The sequence below is a fragment of the Scardinius erythrophthalmus genome (genome assembly GCF_964197995.2).
Source record: "Scardinius erythrophthalmus genome assembly, chromosome: 13".
In the NCBI taxonomy this organism is placed as follows: Eukaryota; Metazoa; Chordata; class Actinopteri; order Cypriniformes; family Leuciscidae; genus Scardinius; species Scardinius erythrophthalmus.
This window is the reverse complement of record NC_138233.1, coordinates 21,407,264-21,424,427: the sequence shown is the minus strand read 5'-3', so window position 1 is coordinate 21,424,427 and position 17,164 is coordinate 21,407,264. Positions and strand designations below refer to the sequence as shown.

At 36.5% G+C, this 17,164-nt stretch overlaps 1 protein-coding gene across 1 annotated transcript; it reads left to right on the top strand.

Moving 5' to 3' along the window:
• Nucleotides 1-1,711: 1,711 nt before the first annotated feature.
• Nucleotides 1,712-16,890, top strand: fam149a (family with sequence similarity 149 member A; the record flags this gene model as incomplete). The annotated part of the gene is made up of 15 exons (XM_081383614.1): nt 1,712-1,896; nt 5,960-6,052; nt 6,161-6,293; nt 7,267-7,409; nt 8,098-8,220; nt 9,524-9,691; nt 10,734-10,918; nt 11,559-11,701; nt 11,797-11,891; nt 12,082-12,261; nt 13,506-13,629; nt 14,142-14,270; nt 14,716-14,794; nt 14,951-15,109; nt 16,814-16,890. 15 exons carry the CDS (start codon nt 1,712-1,714, stop codon nt 16,888-16,890), a joined length of 2,016 nt encoding a protein of 671 aa, XP_081239740.1.
• Nucleotides 16,891-17,164: the final 274 nt, after the last annotated feature.

The following is a 17,164-nucleotide window of genomic DNA, read 5'->3' as shown; positions in this document are numbered from 1 at the left end:
GTAAAAATATGCTGTACAGTACATTAAATCCATTTGAAATCATGTCTTTCACAAGCAATAGCTATTTCTGTCATCAGTACCAACACATTTAAGGATGGAAAATGAATCTGTTGAGTCTGAGTGGACTCTCGAGACATTCCTCCTCTGGCTACTGAAAAGTCTTAACAAAGACGTAAAGCTAGGACTGGCGGCACCTTAAGGGAGGGGACAGTGTGATTGGAGGGTGACCGGGGGGCTTGAATTATGGGTGTATCACTTTCAACATGACCTTTCAGTACCTCTCATCGCTGGCCCTCCCAAGACGACGCCAGCTATTCATCTCTCCACCTCCTAGGATTCACAGCCCCACGACCTGATGACCCTGACCACACAGTATCCTCTTGCACTATTTATACGCACTTTTCATAAATAAACTTGCCACTGAAGCACCATAACAAGCACACTGGCTCAGTGTTGACCCTCAAAGGAATTGACGCCACGGATCAGTGAATTAAAACTGCAGTGATTATTGTTTCTCCACAGAGAAACAAACAATTCATAATAGTTTCAAATTCACTGATATATTCCATAACAGCTGATGTTTGTCTATTTTTCTTTTTATCGTCCCTCATATTACTTCAATTTCTTTTCCCAAAGCTTTCAATACTATAGCAGAAAATATGGACTATTGGCCCTTCTATCAAGAGATATTGGATTTATACAGTAAAGTACATATCTCTATAAATAGGTTTTTATTTGTAAAGACATGTCCCCTTTTCTCAAAGCTATACAGGAGCCTAATGAAGCAAATCCCAGGAGGTCATGTGGCATATTAGCCTACCTAAATAGCCAACTCTTTAGTCTTTACTAATGGGCCTTTTGCTATTTAAGTCGTTGAATGTTTCCAAATATTGAAAACACGTTGAATTATTTAGAAGAAGAAGAAGAAGAAGAAGAAGAAGAAGAAGAAGAAGAAGAAGAAGAAGAAAATAACTTGATGCGAGAAGAGCTAAGAGCAAACCTAATCTGCTGTTCTATGGCTCCATCTAGTGTTCTACGTGTAAATTGCACCAAGGTGATATTCTTGATGTGATATTCTTGATGTATTTCAAAGTTTATTTTGCATCTGTTGTTTATGATTTCTATTTTGTAAGTATAACAATATATTTAAAGAATAGTAAATAACTATTTTTACTATTATACTTATAATTTAATTTTCTCAAGCTTAAATTGGTTTTACATTTTATGTTGATCTTTAATTAGGCCTATATAAACCGTGTCCGAGACGAATAAATAGCTAGGCTACTGTTACATACAGTATTCATTGTGTTTTGTTGATGAATCGTTCGGAACGAAATCTAACCGAAAGCACTAGAACGGAAAACTGTAGCCAGTTACCTTCTCGACGTCTTCGATTTTGCGCGAGCCGACTAACTTGCTAATCTTTTGTGATTACGTAAAGTTTGTTTTAAGACGTGTAGGTTTGTAAAAGAGTAGTTACTCACTTCTGAGAAGGCCTACCCTTCAACCTAGCGTTTGTCTTCCGTCGAGTCTTAATCAGATTCCCCAAAATTCGAACTGTGGTTAATGTCGAAGATGTTAATGGCAGATAGTAACAGCGTCTCGTTCGGTGAGTGACAGCTTGTCACCTGCTTTAGTGCTTTGTCTAGTCTACGCGGGGCGCGCGCATCTCTCGTTATCAGCGCGGTGAAGCTGTCAGTCACAGTCATTAATGCAGGTGACCGTAGAGCGCATTGAGCCAAGCGGACCGAAGTACCAGCATGGCTTTCCGGACAGAATTTATCACTGTGGTTTCGACAAGTCCCCGCTAGACTCGGAGCGAACACTTAGATGGAAGAGGACAAGAAGAGCTCAGGACAATATGAGTCCGGTCCGAGAGAGTGATGACAGCTTGAAGTAAGCGCCTTCTCTTTCGCCTACATCGATTCATACATGTGTGTCAAGCATTCATTCAAGTTTTAGAACAATAACCTGTACAGTCTTTGAGAATAATATTTAGAATTTCTTTGTTATTCAAGTTTAGGTAGCCTATATTGGGGTTTTCTGTCTGTCTAGGGAAAAAGTTATGTCTAGCTAGCAGCAACACATAGGCCTAGCTAGGCTAACTGTTACTTGAGGAATAAGGGGTAAATTAACTGTTATTTAGTTCTGCTGTATACATTAAAACTTAGAAAATAGTCAAGACTGTGTTCTTTCATGGCAAGACCTTCAATGTTTAATTGAATTGTGCTCACTACTTGATAACTAATTAATATAAGACTAATGTCATCGAATCAGGGTATAGTCTTTCCTCTGGCACGAGCATATCTAATTGCTCAATCTACACCAGCATTTAGTTACGACCGAAATCCCTCTAGAGCTGATCTTTAAAAAAAAAAAACTAAAGTAGGCAAATGTGTCTCTTTCCTTCAATGCAGTTTTATAAAAAATAAAGATAAAAAAAGGGCTGCCTTTCAGACACTGTCTTCTGAATAAAAGAGAAATGGAATTAGGCCTATACAATGCCTTGGAAATTGTTTAAAGGGTGAAATTGTGCTTAAGAAGAGTTTAAGAATACATTTACTGTGTTTTTATATAGCTAATGTATGGTTAAATATCACTACACAACTAAAGTATTTGTTTTATAGTTACTCAATCTTCCCCACAGCACATAGGCCTAGGCCTTCAATTTAATTCAATTGTTTTAAATATTATGGTTAATGATATAAAATGTATACATGTATTGATTGATTGATTGATTTGTTTGATCAGTGCAGTTCTTGTGATGCCAATATCCACTGTGCTGACTTTTGTATTCCATCATATGCAAAAAGTGACAAGGTTTGATTTTTTATCTGAACTCTGGAAAGGTGTAACATCTGACAGGCTTGTACTGAGTAAAATCACTGTCCCGTTGTGCTTGCTGCTAAAAGGCAGACACGAGAAAGAATCCATGTCAGTCAGCTGAGGCTTTCTGCTGCCATGCTGGTCATGCATGTTTCATTAGGCCCTGGCGTTCAACCTGCTGAAATTATTTGCTGTTTGCTCTGTGAGAGAAACCTGAGCCGCCACTGATGCTGGGCTTCCTTGTTGACCCCTGCCAACTGTTGAAGCCCTCACCCGCTGCTAATTAGTTTTCCCCTTTCTCTGTGCTACTTCTTCTGTAGCTGTGGTGTCAGTTTGTGCTCCTGTATGCACAGGGTGCTCTTGTTGTCTTCGTTATCTTCATTAACTTTTAAGAGAAATATCAAGATGACATAAAATGCTTTTTGGAACGGGCATTATATACTGTATTATTGCAATATCCCATAGGTTTGCAACTTTCATTACCTCATTTTACACAAGCTAAACGGTGCTATTTGTACTGTATGTTAATTTTTGTCTGATCTTTCTCTTTAAAACTTTAACCTGAAATTAATTCAATTAAATAAATAAATTAACTAAATGTTATTGTAACGTGTAGGACAACGCGCAAAAATCAAAGGGTTTTCAAAAGTCCTTTTTTATCGACAAGTAGAATCCGCAGGAGAAATTAGAATTAAGCAACTACACATTGTGTAACATAATGGAGAACAATGAACTGAGACAACCAAGGGCTTATAAACACAGGGAGTTATAAAGGGAAAACAGAACAGGTGTGGAACTAATTACAAACCATGACAACAGATGAACGAGGCAAAATGGAGACAAAGAAAACCAAACTAACAAGGCATGCATTTAAGAGTTAAACATCAGCTATAGAGGGCTGCAGGGATGATATATTTTTGTAGGTCAAAACCCTGGAAACAAGGTTTCATCGTCCCCAAGTCAATGGGTTTTATGGATTTTATAAGGTCTGTGGTGAAGATATTTTCACATTTTATTCTACGTCATAAAACACACCAATTGAAAAATGTCTTAAAAAAGGCGGTTGCTAAATGGGACGTTGTCAGGGAGGAAGAAGTTGTTGGAAGCTTGGTGGTAGTGATGTTGAATTTGAGCGACCGTGACCTTCAAAATTAATAAAAGTTGTGTTCATTTGTGAAAATTATCTTGATGGACAAAATGTGTGTGTATCATAAACTTTTGATCACAGAGCTTTTTTTGTTGTTGCTATAATTCAAAGGCCTAGCCTATAATCCAATAGGGTTTTTGCTGAGGGAACTAGTGTGATGCAGTGTGATCACCATCACTGCAGACCAAAAGCCTTTCTTCCAGTAGGAGGAGCTTATTCAGAATCTGTATCATCATTCCACTTCCAACTATATATATATATATATATATATATATATATATATATATATATAGTCATCAGTAGTGTTGTCAAAAGTACCAGTACTTCGTTACCAAGTCGGTCACGTTTTAAAAATTTCAGTAACGACTTGGTACCAAAGTACCGGTACTTTTGACAAAACTAATATATATATATATATATATATATATACATATGTATATAGTCATCATCAGTATATCATATATATATATATATATATATATATATATATATATATATATATATATATATTTATTTATTCGGAAAATTTTAAGCTTGGTTGTCTTATTCCTTGAAACATTTTCTAAGGGTTTCTAGAGAATGGTTATAGCCTACTCCAGGATAAAAAAAAAATCTTATGGAAAAAGAAAAAGTCCACTGGGATGGATGGTAAGGTGTCTGTGAGTCATCCAGGGGAGGGTGGGGACATTCGTGCACCTGTGTTGTGCCACTGTAGCGTATCCAAACACTCCCTTGATGGAGCTGAATGAACAGATCAGAGGCACCTCTGCACTGGGCGGGAGGACGACAAGGACATTCATGTTGACCTGCAGGGGAAACAAGAAGTCACACATTTCTGATGGCTGATCTGAAAGTGTGAATGTTGCTGTTTAGTCTTTGAGCTATTTGGCTGGGTCCCACTGATAGGAGTAATTTACCCATGCACAGTGCACTGAGCTTTGGGTGGGCCTCATCTTTGGCCACCCTACATGTACCTCCTGTACTCTCTTACTACCCAGACAGCTACAGGGCAGTGTGCCATGACAGACATGCTGGACTCATTGTAATTGGGTAAGTTGTTTGTGACGTTGTAGCATTTTTGAAGGAACAATCACAAATGTGTCATAACGTAATGCGTTATTGGAATTTTTATAACATATGTTACATTAACAAGGGCACTTGTGAAGTATGCAAGTTAATAATCCCATTACAATTGTCATTTATGTGACATATTGCTGTCAGTTGGTTTGAATAATCTTTTTTTTTTTTAAATTTCGTGGGTTACAGTTATAACCAACACTTATTTTGTTCATAAAGGTCTTGACAAACACTGATACTGAATGGTGACGAATCTTAAGAGACCGAAAGAGATATTTAAAATGATATAAAGCAATGTGAAATAAGCACGAAAAACTTTGTTACAAATAAATGAATGGTTTCTCTGTTCTTTATTTTACTGTATAACATTTCCAGATAAAGCTTCTTGTTGTCATAGTGATAAATGTGACACTCCAACATGCCTGTATATTGTACTTTGATCTTGTACTGTTTAAATTATTCATGATATAATTGTCTGATAGATTAGAGGCAGTTTGAGACAAAGAGTGAAAGCTTGACGGCGACAGCATCATGTGACCCTCTTATACCTGCAGGTGGATATGCTTTTCATAACAAAAGGTCTTTTAGCTATTTGCCTTGATTAGTTAATTTTAAATAGTCCTGCTAAAAGACAACAACAACAAAAATGATGTACTGTAGTCTCTAAAATAATATGAGGTTTTAATAGCTGCCTGCATGCAGTTATTATAAAACAATTTGCAGAATCCATTTTAAAATAGTTTTAAATGAAGTTTAGCATGTTAACCAAAGGATGCTTATTGTGCTTTTCAGTTCATAAGTGCCTCTTAATGTATCACTGTAGCATGTGTTCTGTACAAGTCATAAATGGACCTGTTTTCATTAACTGTATGGACCCATCTTCATTCTTCTTCCCATATCATGTATTAGGAAAAAGCTGCTCAACGAACCTTGCAAAAGCATTTATGCAGTGCCTGCCTCCTTCACCAGAAGTGTCAACAGGGTCTCAAACCGTGGCCTCGGGTAATACATTCATTATTTTCATTTTGGAATATTCATAACTTATTGTAAGGTTTTAGCTCTACAACATACTAATGTCCTTAGAGTAATGCCTCATTTCTTCATTGGTAGCATCTCGTCATGTGGTCAGTCGTCTGCCGGTGGCACTACCCCCGTGAGTCACCTCCCCTCCCGCTCCGGCAGCCCAGGCACTGGCCCCGGTCTCTCCACAGACCACAGCTCCATCTGCTCCTGGAGATATGATGTAATGCCTCTGTTCTTCTTCCAGAGGTTTTTTTTTTTTTTTTAGCTTTTTCATCAGGGTTGGGCAACATTCTGAATTTTAGAATCAACTCCTATTCAATTAATGAGGTTTATTTTATTTTATTTTTTTCAATTTTTAGTTCATGAGAACTTACATTTAATTGGCCACAACCCACAGGAAGCTCAATTGGAATTTGAATTGGAATGACAAGGGAATTTACAGATTATTATTTATTTACTTATTTATATATTTTTTTAAATATTAACTTGGGTTGAAATAATTTCATTATTTCTTATTCAATATAAAACATGTTGAATCCGAATTTCATAAGGCCATGTAAAGATAAAAATGCTGATTGATAATTATTGTTTTTGAAAATGTATGACAGCATGTTTATGGATATACTGTATGTATACATACAGTATATCCATAAACATGCTGTCATAGATATACATTCAGAGAATTCTGAGAATGCATAAATCTAATATGAATTAGAATTTAAGTCAAATTAAAATGGAATGAAATTCAAATAAATGAACTCTATCACTATATATATATACAGTATATATATATATATATATATATATATATATGTAGTGATAGAGTTCATTTATTTGAATTTCATTCCATTTTAATTTGACTTAAATTCTAATTCATATTAGATTTATGTATCCTGTTTGCTACCTCAGTTGAAAATTAGTTAATTGAATTGGAATGTAAATTGAATTCTCAGTTTCTGAATAGCATGCAACACTGCTATTGATTATCATTCAAATGCTCTAGGTAATAAACAATTGAAAAATAAGAAACATCTACAACAGGGCATTTTTCTGTTATTTAAACGCTCTCACAGTTTCCTGTTTTTAGTGCATGTGTCTAACTGTTATTTTTGCAAATGCATCACTAGCTGCTAGCACCATCTCCTCATCTGTGTTTAGTGAATGTTTTAGTGTTTGTTTTTTCTTGCATGCAGGAGTTTGAGCGGGCGAATACTCAGCGTGTGCGTCAGCTCTTTAACTCTGTGGATGAGCTCCTGTATGAGAGGAGAGGAAGCAGCCCCTCGGAGTCCCTGCAGGAGGAGTGTGAGGAGTGGAACGGACACACCCCCCATCTCAGGTACAGCTCCTTTCAGCAAAGAGAATTCTGACTGGTCTGAGGCTAAAAGGGTTAGGCAAACTTAGTTTTTTAAAGGTAATAAATTGAATTAAAGTGCTGGTGCTGTAGCTTTGTTTGGAATTATTCGTTGATGGAGCAAAAACAGAAAAAGGTAACTTCTAAAATGTAAGTTACTCAATATGAATGATGATGTCTTAAAGTTTAATATCTTCTTTCACAAAGGGTCAGCACCGCCATTATCATATCATCTTGACACCATTACGACACTGTGAAAAACTGGAGATAAATAAAATTACATTTAGATGCATAATGTGTGAATGCATTTTCCAAGGCACAGTTTAGCCAAGTCCACAGCTTATTGAACCACACAGCTAGTACATTTAACTTATAAATTAACAGACGAAATCCAAAAAACAAACAACACACCGTGTGTCTTCTAATCAGAAAGCACTGATCTATTCTTTCCGATCAGACACCTCTTAGTCCATGTGCATTCTGATATTCACACAGCAACTGTGGCTACATGGTTCAAACCAACACTACACATTGTTCACCTGTAGGTGTCGCTATTACCAAATTATTGTGCTACTCAAAGACAATTTCCAAATAAACATTCATAATACATTACACAGCATTGCACAGCCCTGCTAACTGATACTGTCTCGTTGTGTTGCATCCTTGAGCACAGAATTTTAGGAAACCAGTTGGAGCCTCCCAAACAGGAGGGTGTTCAGTACATCTGCAGACATGAGTCCAGTGCCAGAACCTATTCCTTCTCCACACCCACCTGTCTGGACAAGGACCATAGCGAGTAAGCCTCTCAATCAAATTAAATAACAGTTAAAAGTACTAAAACACATGGGTTAGATTTAATGTTTAATTGTTCAGTTGTTTCGGTTTAAGAAAATAACAGCTCTGGGGAGGGTTACTTTTATGATTTCAACTATACAAATATTTTTCTCTTTGAAAACAGAATGAATGAAATTGTGATTTAAATGAGGATCTATTTAATAGTTGTACTACACTGTTAATGAGTTGTTGACAATGCTGATTGTCCAGTTGAGTCTCCACTCCGGGCATTGAGCACAGCAGTGATGGAGGTCTGTCTGACTGAGGGCCAGTCTAGATGGTTTCAAACAACCTGTAAAACTTATCTGGGAACAATAGAAACCTCAGCTATTTGTTTTCAAGTAACTGTATTTGATTACTTTCTGTCTGTTTCATGGCTTTTTTTGTATGAAATGATTTGACATCAACCAGGTGTCATAACTTTAATTCGTTAATTTCTTAAATTGATTCAATAAATTCATAATATTACTGTTTTACTATATTTAATAAATGCAGACTTGGGGAGCATAAGATACTTCTGTTAAAAACATAAATAAAAAAAATGTAATTCTCCAAACTTTTGAATAATCTAATGTAATCTGAAATATAATATAATAAATTATATATATATATATATGTATATATAATTTTCTTCAACGATTTCTTGGCATTATACAATTATCACGGTATTTTGTTTATCGCTGGAGTTACTCCTGAACTTTTTAAGGTCAGTCTTATCTTACCAAAAAATATTGGGGTCCTTTATCTCTTGATTAATGAGCTCACTCTATTGATTTGTTTCTGGGTTTAGCTCTTTCGTTTTGCTTGACTGCACTTATCTATTGTTTTGAAATATGCACTGAAGCCTATCATACATTATACATTTGATAAAACACATAAAACCAACCCTTGAGGATGAGGCCTCTCACCTGATTAAAAATATGCAATATGTTCTAAAGATACTGCACTGAACATGTCCACCGGCACAGCATTTATCAGTCTGGGCTGGCTGTGGCAAGAATTTGCTTCCTCCCTCATTTCTCTCTCTCTCTCTCTCTCTCTCTCTCTCTCTCTCTCTCTCTCTCTCTCTCTCTCTCTCTCTCTCTCTCTCTCTCTCTCTCTCTCTCTCTCTCTCTCTCTCTCTCTCTCTCTCTCTCTCTCTCTCTCTCTCTCTCTCTCTCTCTCTCTCTCTCTCTCTCTCTCTCTCTCTCTCTCTCTCTCTCTCTCTCTCTCTCTCTCTCTCTCTCTCTCTCTCTCTCTCTCTCTCTCTCTCTGTCTGTCTGCAGGCTGTATGTAGCAGGCCGCAGTCTGGCCCCGGGCCTTTGGTGTGAGCAGTCTTTCCAAAGCCCCAGCTCTCCTCTCTCTGAGCATTCACTCTACCTCACTGAGGAAGAGGAGGTGTATGAAGCAGAGGGCAGCATAGAGGAGTTTTTAGCTTATGATGGAAAAGAAATGTACGTCACAAGTTGTCTTTTACTTAATCTGACTACAACCTTTTTTCCAAGATTCATGTACTTAATTTAATCTTTTCACATTTCTTGGTTTCTCAGAAGTGGAAGTTGTCATAGTTGGTTGAACTTCTATATCGGTGAATGAATAGATTACATTAATTATATTTTTGTGTTCCCAAAAACCTGCTTAAAAGAAAAAGAGAAAGATTGATAACGGCAGTCAGTAGAGAGAAAGATGTCAATTTTACCGTCACTCCCACAGCCACTGTATTAGAAACTCCCTCACAGTAGCGTTAACTAGTTTTTTGTAATCGAATGCATAGGTAATATAATACAAAGTATAGTGTTATAAATGTACATACATTTATAAAAAAATATATATATATAAATATATAACTATATCAATCCTGATGACTGTTAAAACGTGTCATCACAGTCTGTAAAAAGGGTCCATATACTATCATACCCCTCTATTATAATGCAACAGAAGATCTTTTTGGCTTCTTTTTTGCTTCATAAACAAACCATAATTATAGGGAAGACAAGGCAAGTTGTCACACTTTTTAATCTCTAATATCCCTCAGTGTAGGTTTATTTTGAAAGTACAAATTCCTTAAATTTATTGGCCTCTAAAAAGCCTGAATTGAACATTTGCCCCAAAATATATTGAGAAATTTTAGTTTGAAAAAATTGTACTTTTTCTATTTAGAATGTTGAAACAACATCCCAAATTTGAGCAAAAAGAACTGACTGTGATTACAATAGACATAGCAAAAATTAGCCCCAGTCTACCGGTGTCTACCGGTATTCCCATTGAATCAAAAATAGTAATTTTTTTCCCGTTTCTTTAGCATTTCAATAGGTATTCAGTAACTGGTCATCTAAATTCTACAATTACTCTACAGCCTTGTTATTACATCATGTTTTCTGCAGTTTTACTGGTGGATAAAACCATCAGGACTCATAATAGTGTGCACCCATTTTAAGGCATCCTGTCTTAGGATGGGAATCATTTATTGTAGCTCTGCAATTGTTTTAACTATAGGGAGGATGAGGAGGTGGATCAGAGGAAGTCTTCATCCATGGCCCCCAGGGGTGGAGTCCCACCAGTATCCCCTCATGCATGCATCCGTGACGCTGTTGCAGATGAGCTGTTTGATGACGTGTGGAGGGAGGTGGTGGGTCTTCTGGAGGAGCTCTTACATAAGTACTGGGAGAAACAACTCCCGGGTGTGTCTGAATTACTGAAACCAACTAAACAGAATTAGCCAACAGTGCATGTGTGATCAATAATTCTTGGGTGGGTGAAGAACACCGTTTTTGCATGCATAAAGACCCCCTGGAAATAAAAATCGAGTTTTGTGGCTTTTAGTCGATGTATGTACACTAGTGTGCAAAAGTTTAGGGTCGGTAAGATTTTTAATATTTTTGAATGAAGTCTCTTATGCTCACCCAGGCTGCATTTATCTGATCTATCTCCAGTCTTCAGTGTCACATGATCTTTCAGAAATCATTCTATGCTGATTTGCTGCTCAAGAAATATTTCTTCTTATTATTACAATGTTGAAAACAGTTGTGCTTCTTAATATATTTGTGGAAACAATGATACAAATGAGTGAGCCCTTTGGTATGGTAAATATGTAAAAAAAAAAAATTATAAATTCATATTCGAAGAATAATGATCATTGATAGAAACCTCAATTACAGTCTCCTTGATGCATCAGCAGAATGAACTGTATTTGACCCTATGTGATTTTGTGCTACTCTGTGCTGTGGCATTTTGGAGTAATAAAATTCTGTTGCTAATTTGCCAGCAGTTAAGTGGATTGTTGGAGATTTCCCTCTATTCCTAATGTTCTTTTGGCATCAGATGGAGCAACACAGAGGAGAACATTAGAGAGCTCCAGTCAAGTGCCTTCACCTCAGATCCCAGTTAAAGGACATCACCTTTTGTTGTCCAGAGGTTCTAGTAGCAGAACCACATTCCTGTCAACATGCAGCAGTAATGTACAGGTGACATTCTACGAGAAACATGCACTTTGCTGCAAAGTTGAGGTTCTGTCTGTTATTTTGTTCTCATGTTATGAATTTGCCATTTCTTCTTTCAGGACTCAAGTGCCTACAAGATTAATTTAAATGGAGTTATGACAATCCAAGCAAAGCCACTGCAACAGAGACATCAGGGATTTAGCGAGAGAGCCCTGTACGTATTTTGGAGTTTGGAAAGTTCTTATCTAACACTACAAAAACTAAACTAAACAGTTTTTCTATTGCTATTTCTATTTTAAAGACTATTTAATAAGATACAGAATTAAGGAGAATATTAACTAGAGATAAATCAACATGAAAACAAATGAAGGCCTACAACTTGATCTGTCTTTGCTTCTCCTAAGATATGACCCAGATGATGCACCAAGCGTCTTGATGTGTGTGAAAACCCAGGCTCTGAGAAGGTCCAGCACACTCTTACAGAAACCCACAGCCCATCGCAGACTCCCCAGACTCAGTGGCAGGGTTCAGATGTACCACAGCCTTATAGGAAACGGAAGCCAACTTTTACGAGGAACTAGACTGTAAGATCAGCATACATTATCAAAGGAGTTGTTCATCCAAAAATGACAATTCTGTCATCATTTACTCACCCTCGTGTCATTCCAAACCTTTATGACTTTGTTTCTTCTGTGGAATATAAACAGAGATCTTTAGTATCATTAAAGTGGTTCAAATGAAATTTGCACTATAAAGCCATATGACAACATTGTGTGAGAAACTGAATGAAAAGTTGGCATGAAACGAATTTTGCGATAGTCTTTTCTTTTCTGTTGTGACGTATATCTGAATGAAACGTGTTCTCAAACAAGAAAAATGTGACGCGGGGCTTGATTTTTGCTTATCGGTAATCGATTACATCGTTGTGGTTTGCTATTGGTGTGATCTCCTTTGAGTGACAGGTTGTCCCGCCCTCGCTTCAGTAAACATGTCATCAGAGAAGAGAAGAAAATAAAATAAAAGAGAAGAGAAGAGAAGTTACAAAGAGGAGAGGAAGTAATTTTGATTAAAGATTGGGCACATGAATAAAAATTATGTGCATGGATAAATCATTTATAAAAAATACTGCAATATTTCATTTAAAAAAAGAATTGTCAATTTCATGGTGACTTTAAAGTCGGTATTAACTGATAATATTGACATCCCTAGTTGGCACCATCATGAAACTTCATGAAAAAGTAACGATGTTTGTTTAACATAAAAAAACTATCAAATGGCTTTAGAACACTTGTAGTATACAAGACATATGGGCTGCTTTTATGGTTATTTTAATGTGATTTTATAGCATCCTTTTTAAAGCTTGGAAGCTCTAGTTGCTATTTTTTGCAGTTACATGGGGAGAAATACTGTATCTCCTTTTGTGTTTCTCTGAGAACATTTTTGAGTGAACTACAACTCTGTGTGCATCGTTTTATATCCTCACAAGTTTTACGTAACGATTGTGATACGAGAGGTTCTGCTGCAGTAACAACTTAATGCATGATGCAACTCTTTCATAATATGTTATTGCAGATTATTCAATGCAAGGTCTACTGGGGTCGCGTTATAACAGGCTGAGACCTTTTGAAATTCAGACTCTTTTTAAAAGCGCTTGTTAAATTAGTCCCTCAAGCTGCATTGTACCTAATTAATTGTAACACTTTTAACCTTGTCATCACTTGGAAAAATCATAGTAGTAGCCTTGAGCTCCTGCAGGGGTATCAGGCATGAGTAAACATGCAGATTGCTAATTAGAGTAAGTATGTGTTCTTGGGTTTGTTTCTCACAGATCCACTGTGAATGAAAGCCTGCCCTCTCCCCCAGTGAGTGCCGTTCAAAACCACAGGCTTCCTCAGATACACTCTGAGTCTCCAGAGCAGGATTGCTACGCACCTATTTCCAGGCTTTTGCAGGTAACAAGCCACACCGGTATCACAGTGACCTGCAGACTATTGATCTGCCTTATCACATACATACATAACCTTTCAAATGTTTGGAGTCAGAAAAATGTATACTTTTATTCAGCATGAAATTGATCAAGTGACAGTAAATACATTAATAAAGTTTCAAAATATTTCTATTTCAAATAAATGTTGTTCTTTTGAACTTTCTATTCATTAAAGAATCCTAAAAATAGTGTGCAGACTTTGATTTGTGTAAACAGAGATAGCAGCATTTATTTTTTTATTTTTTATGGGTGAAGGTCATATTGCCTCCATACAGTCTAGTTGACATGGCATTAGAAACTGTAAACATGGTTGCTCTTTGCTCTTTTATAGAAAGTTCAAACTACCTTAAACTAATATCTAATTAAAAAAAAAATATGTGTTAGTAAATGTGAATTTAAGTATGTTTGGCAATTCAGTCTGCACTGATTTGGTTTGATTTCAGAGTCAAAGCTGTGATCTTTCTCTGTGTCTCCTAGCTCAGAGGGAGGGTCATAAGAGGCGGAGCTACCAGTGTCACGCACACAGTAAACAATCTCCCACCGTTGAGAGAGCCCACCCTGATGCTGGAGTCTCTGTCTCGGCCCAATACTACTCATACATTCAGAGTAATTTCCTACAACTATGATCATAGTACAGTTTTTACACTGGGAAAAAAAGGTGTAGAATTTACTTTGAAACTATTTGTAAAAAATGCTAGTACATTTCAAATACAAATAATTACAGCAAGTAACACATTGATTAAACATGATATTTTTGAAGTAGAATGACTGAAATAGTATTTTCTTGTAAAAAGAAGTCCAATAGTAGTCATTGTGGTGTCAGATGTTAGGCAGTTATAGCTATGGGTAACCAGCAGTTTAATGTGAAACAAAACCAAATACCAAAAGAGTTCTATACAGCTTTGTAGAAACATGACACCACATCCTACAAGAAGTGATATAGATACTTTCCTGGTTCAGACACTGCTGTGGTAACACTGCTTGAAATAGCTGGTAAATTCGACAGAGTCTATTGTTTAGATGTAACCCATGCCATGTTTTTGTTCTGCAGTCCGACACCCCGATGAAAAGGTCATTCACTCCTATGGATTTTGCCTGTAACTTGAGGACAAGTCGAGGACTTGTCAAAGGTGCGTCACTTTTACAAAGTAGGTGCCTGATTTGGCCAGTGGCATGAAGGACAACACAAACAACTATGGCTTTGCTTTCTACAATTTTACTTCTTAAAAATAAGTCATTTAAGAAAAATAAGATGACAATAAAAGCTTTTTCTGTATGCCTCTTAGGTGAGAGCACACCTATGGGTGTGACAGGCTTCAGTATGGGTATCACCAGTTCTACAGCTAGTGGGTTCTTGGAGTGTGCCACACCTAGTAGGAGGCGTCTGCCCTGTGCTGATGGGGAAGGAGGGAACATGCCCCTGTTCGGCTCTATTGGTCAGTGCTGTACTGGCTTATTATCTTTCATCTAATATAAATGTAACAGTTTATTACACTCTTAGAAGAAAAGGTTCTACATAGAACCTCAAAGGGTTTTGTCAGCCGCCTCATATATAGAACCCCTATTATGCTATTTGAAAGGTTCCTAATTTCTGTTGTCCCCTACAATTGGTTTACATGCATCCAAGGTCAAAAATCACTTACATAATATATATTGCACATCACCTCATTTCTTAAAGAGTCTGAAAAAGGTTAATTCAAAGATTCAGTCTGTTTAAACCCCTCAGAGAGCCTACTCTGCTCTGATTGGTCAGATGGCCCAGTCTGTTGTGAATGGTCTACTGGTTACAACGCGTGTCGAAAACAAAACACCTATTACCTCAGCACTTGATACACAGTGATAGGAACAGTGGATGGCGTTGGTTTTTCTGAATCAATTCCAGCCCGAGTCCTCATCCTTTTGAAGTGCATACAAATTGTATTCACAGTGCTGAAAGCAGCATCTTCTTGACACACTGACAACACAAGCCAAACTCTTCCAGGCCTCACCTACAACTACAGAGTTTGAGGGCGGGTCAAAGTAGACGTTGTTCATGGCCAGCTAATGAAGACCATAGGCTGGCATTATGCAAATTTGTTACATTGTCATGTAGGTACAGTATGTAACAGCAAGTGAGACTGGAATTGCTGATGACTATTTTCAGCAGTTCAGAATCGATTCTTTCTTTAGGAGATAACTTTATTCGTCAAGCACTTTGATCTTTAAAACTTTGCAGACATTTTACATTCACATACAGCTATATTACACACTGCATGAAAGGTAATATTCAAAAAAGCATAATAGAGGCATTTTAAAATTGAGTCAAAATCCCTAGGGTTCTATATAGAACCCCATTGAACCTTTTTTTTTCTGTGAATTGGTTTCACATAGTTTAAATTCATTGCCCTTTGTTGATGTTTATGTAATACAGAATCTATCTTTAAAGCCTGAACCAATTAATTGTTCAGTCTACACAACATATGCTGTGTAGAATCAACAAATAAATGAACCAGAAAAATAAGCAATGACAAATAGGGCTTTAATTAAAAGGAATATGTGTGAGTTGTCAGTAAGATATGGACATTATTTAGCTTTTGGGACACTGGAGATTAATTAATACTTTTAATAAGGCAGAGTCCTATGGAAGCATATGGATAGCAACAATGCAATATGTAAAGTGGCAATGCATTTCTGTATTTAAATTTACATTTACATTTTTTGAAGTTTGCTACATTCATTACGGGACATTTAATGAAAATGCAATCGCAAGTATCTTAACTTTGCAATTAAGAAAAATAACATTTAAATGATCATTTTGCTACAGATGTTAAACATATCTAATCATTTCTGTAATACATTTTAATTTTAATTTTGCAACTTATAAAGTGTTAAAATATGTATTCAATTTACATATTAAAACTAGTGTATGAAATGGCAATAATTGAATTTTCATTTTCATTTTGCACAAAACGTTTCACAAATGTAATGGAAAATGTAAATTTAAATACAGAAATGCTTTGCCATTTTACATATTACATTGTCATTTTGCATATTACATTTCAAATTGAATATTACTACCCATATGCTTCCATAGTGTCCTAGAGAAGAGGTTCACATAATGAAAATATTTCTTTAAGACTGAGTAAACCACCAATACAATCTGCTTTCAGGTGGCCAGACTCATCGGAAACAGTTGAGCCGGTTTCCACTGCATGTGAGGAAGAAATTTCAGCCTGTCATGCCATAGCAGGGGAGTTAAATTTGTAATTAAATGAAAGAGCTTAACAGGGCAGACATGAATGCAACAGGGGGATGCGCACTGATATTCAATCACTGTCATAATATGACTTTATTGTACATATTTTGTTTCACCATATGTCCGTTACAAACTGTCACATGTAGTGCCTTTAGTGTATGGACTTGATAGTTTTTCCTCATGCATCCCTGTTGTTTCCTTTTTTACCATTTTGAAGGATTAATGCCAAACATGTTTTGTTAATGCATATCGAGTTTAATATTAA